At 36.9% G+C, this 2550-nt stretch overlaps 1 protein-coding gene across 1 annotated transcript; it reads right to left on the bottom strand.

Annotated features, from left to right (window-relative positions):
* On the bottom strand, positions 1–2196 carry LOC109129499 (putative defensin-like protein 131). The gene is given in 2 exon segments (XM_019237762.1): positions 1–298; positions 2121–2196. Coding segments are annotated over 2 exon segments (345 nt in total). The 3' UTR covers positions 1–29.

Here is a 2550-nt window from a genome sequence, read left to right as displayed (position 1 = left end):
TTTTATTAAGTTATATATATGGTGATTGCTTATGGATGATAAAGAAAAACACAATATTGACAATTATAAGTACAGTATCAGGCGCCCCTAGTCAATGGTTTGCCTTTTGGTGGTTCACACGATCCTGTTCCTTTCCACTTTTGATGACAAACTCGGTTGCAGTCTTAGGGTTTACAACCATTGCAGTCGTCGGGTTTACAACCATCTCCTTCATGATAGGCATGAGTCGCATGACATATACGTCCTTGCGTATTCTCCATCACCATTCCTATTAATACATATTTAAAGCATACCATTCCTATTAATACATATTTAAAACATACCATTCCTATTAATACATATTTAAAACATATACTGTCATTTATATTATTTATGTTATAAAACTAGGTACCGTGATGAGCAAAAAACCATCCAATAAAACAAAAAGAAACGTGGAGTATAATTAGTATGTGTTAAGGTAGAACATACTAAAAACGAAGAACACCAAAAAATTGTAAGAACCATTTTAGTCATTTTTGATGATGCAAATAAAATAAAACCGATGAATGTCTAATGTATTGTGAACAATAACTCCTCAGTTTAAACAAGTAGAAAAAAAGTTTTTGATTAAAATGTTTGATGAATTGCAAATGAGAACTAAATGGAGTTTATATAGAAGAGGAGAGATAACGGAGGAGAGAGGAGAGAAGAAAGACATGTATGAGCATACACTGCCCAAACTCTTGCAAGAAGATGCACAAGGCCACACTTATGCAAGCTCATGCAAAGTATCTTGAAAATTACAAAAACATTAAATGCAAAGTTTAAACAAAAGAGATAGAGAATGGTCCAAGACTTTGTGATAGGCCTTGGACAACGAAATGAGATGATAAAATGGTGCTTTAAAGTGTAGCTTAAGTCTCATTAAAAACTTTGTCAAGAAAACCCAATGAGACAAAACTTCACAAGGGAAAAAGAGTGCATAAGGAACACTTATCCCTTTATCGAACATCCTGAACTGTGATCATCTTCAAAGTCACAAGAAGTGGTATGGATAAAACAATTTCAAGTTGCTTACGAACCACATGCATGAATATAATTATAAATGTCAGTATGCTTGGGTCTTCCTTGTTTGGTGCAATTTGAAGTGCTAAACCTAGGTTAAAAACAACACAAATTTGGACTTTGAAGCTTCAATATCGTAATTTTAATTAAACTCTCTAAGTAAATCGATGTCTATCAAAGTTACACCCAACTTTTCATTAGTATAATGTTCTTTTGGAAAAGGAATCCAAAAAAAAACACTTTATGGTACTTCACTGTTAGTGCGGGAATTGGCACCCTCAATATACCGGTCTAAACCATTAATCGAAACCGGTTAATCAGACTAGGAATTCACCATCGAGTTGAATTCAACCCTTAAATTAAGGTCCAGTAAGATCAAACAGGTCCAAACCGACGGTGTGAAGCCGACTTCTCAGTTCGCCCAGTAGCCGACCTAGAGGAAAGAAGAAACTTTCCTAATCATAGTTCAATTTATTAGGAAAGTGGACATATTTTGTAATCTAGGAGAGCATATAAATAACGGGGGTTTCCCCTCTTTGTAAACCATCCAGCAATTAATACAATCTTACTACTTTTACTTGTTCTTGAGAGAAAGCCCTAATTTCCTCAAGATATCTCAATTCTTTTTTGTTCTTAGCCTAGAACCGACTTTTGCGGAAGAAAACTTTATTGAATTTGTTTCCTCAATCAAACAAATTCATTGTGTGAAATCCAGTTTCTACAATTGACGCCGTCTGTGGGGATGCTAAGTTCTCAAGCTAATTCCCTCTCAAGATTAACTTTCGAAGCTACTCCAACAATCCAAACGATGTCTCCAGCACCAAGCAACGACCGGCGTAACTCTCACCCAGCAGAACGTTTCGGACACCAACGACGTTGAGTTTGGTCGATCCTGACCCCAATCTAAAACGGAAAAGGCATGTAGAGTCAAAGGATCATCACTGCGGATGAAAATACCATGTGACATTGTGCCAGTGAGATAACGTAACACTAGTAGGTTTGTGCTTAAACTGAGATAACTGATTGACCGAAAAAAAAAATATCTGGTCTTGTGAAGGCCAAATATTGGAGGCTACCTATCACTGTTTGATACTCTGTAGGATCATCAAGGGGATTACCAGAGAAAACCGTGAGGGTCGGTGACTGAGACATAGGAGTGGAGACCGTTTAGCATCGATCATGTTTGTCTTCGCGAGAAGATCAGCGATATATTTGCATGCATTAAGTGGAGTCCTTTAGTTGTCCGTGTAGCTTTAATACATGAGAAGTAACTTAATGGACCAAGATCATTGAGAGAGAAACGCTGAGCTAGTGAACCATGAAAAGCGTGAACTAATGGTGGAGCTCCTGTAATGATAATATCATCCACATAAACAAGTACATATATGTACTCAAGACCGTGTTTATAGATGAAGAGCAATTTATCTGCCAGAGAAGTTTTGTTTCTCGATTGGAGAAGGAATTGACGAAGTTCTTGGTACCACGCTCGAGGAGCTTATTTAAGTT

Source organism: Camelina sativa, chromosome 16, assembly GCF_000633955.1.
Source record: "Camelina sativa cultivar DH55 chromosome 16, Cs, whole genome shotgun sequence".
Taxonomy (NCBI): Eukaryota; Viridiplantae; Streptophyta; class Magnoliopsida; order Brassicales; family Brassicaceae; genus Camelina; species Camelina sativa.
Note: the sequence above shows the minus strand (reverse complement) of the source record. Positions and strands in the feature narration are given on the sequence as shown.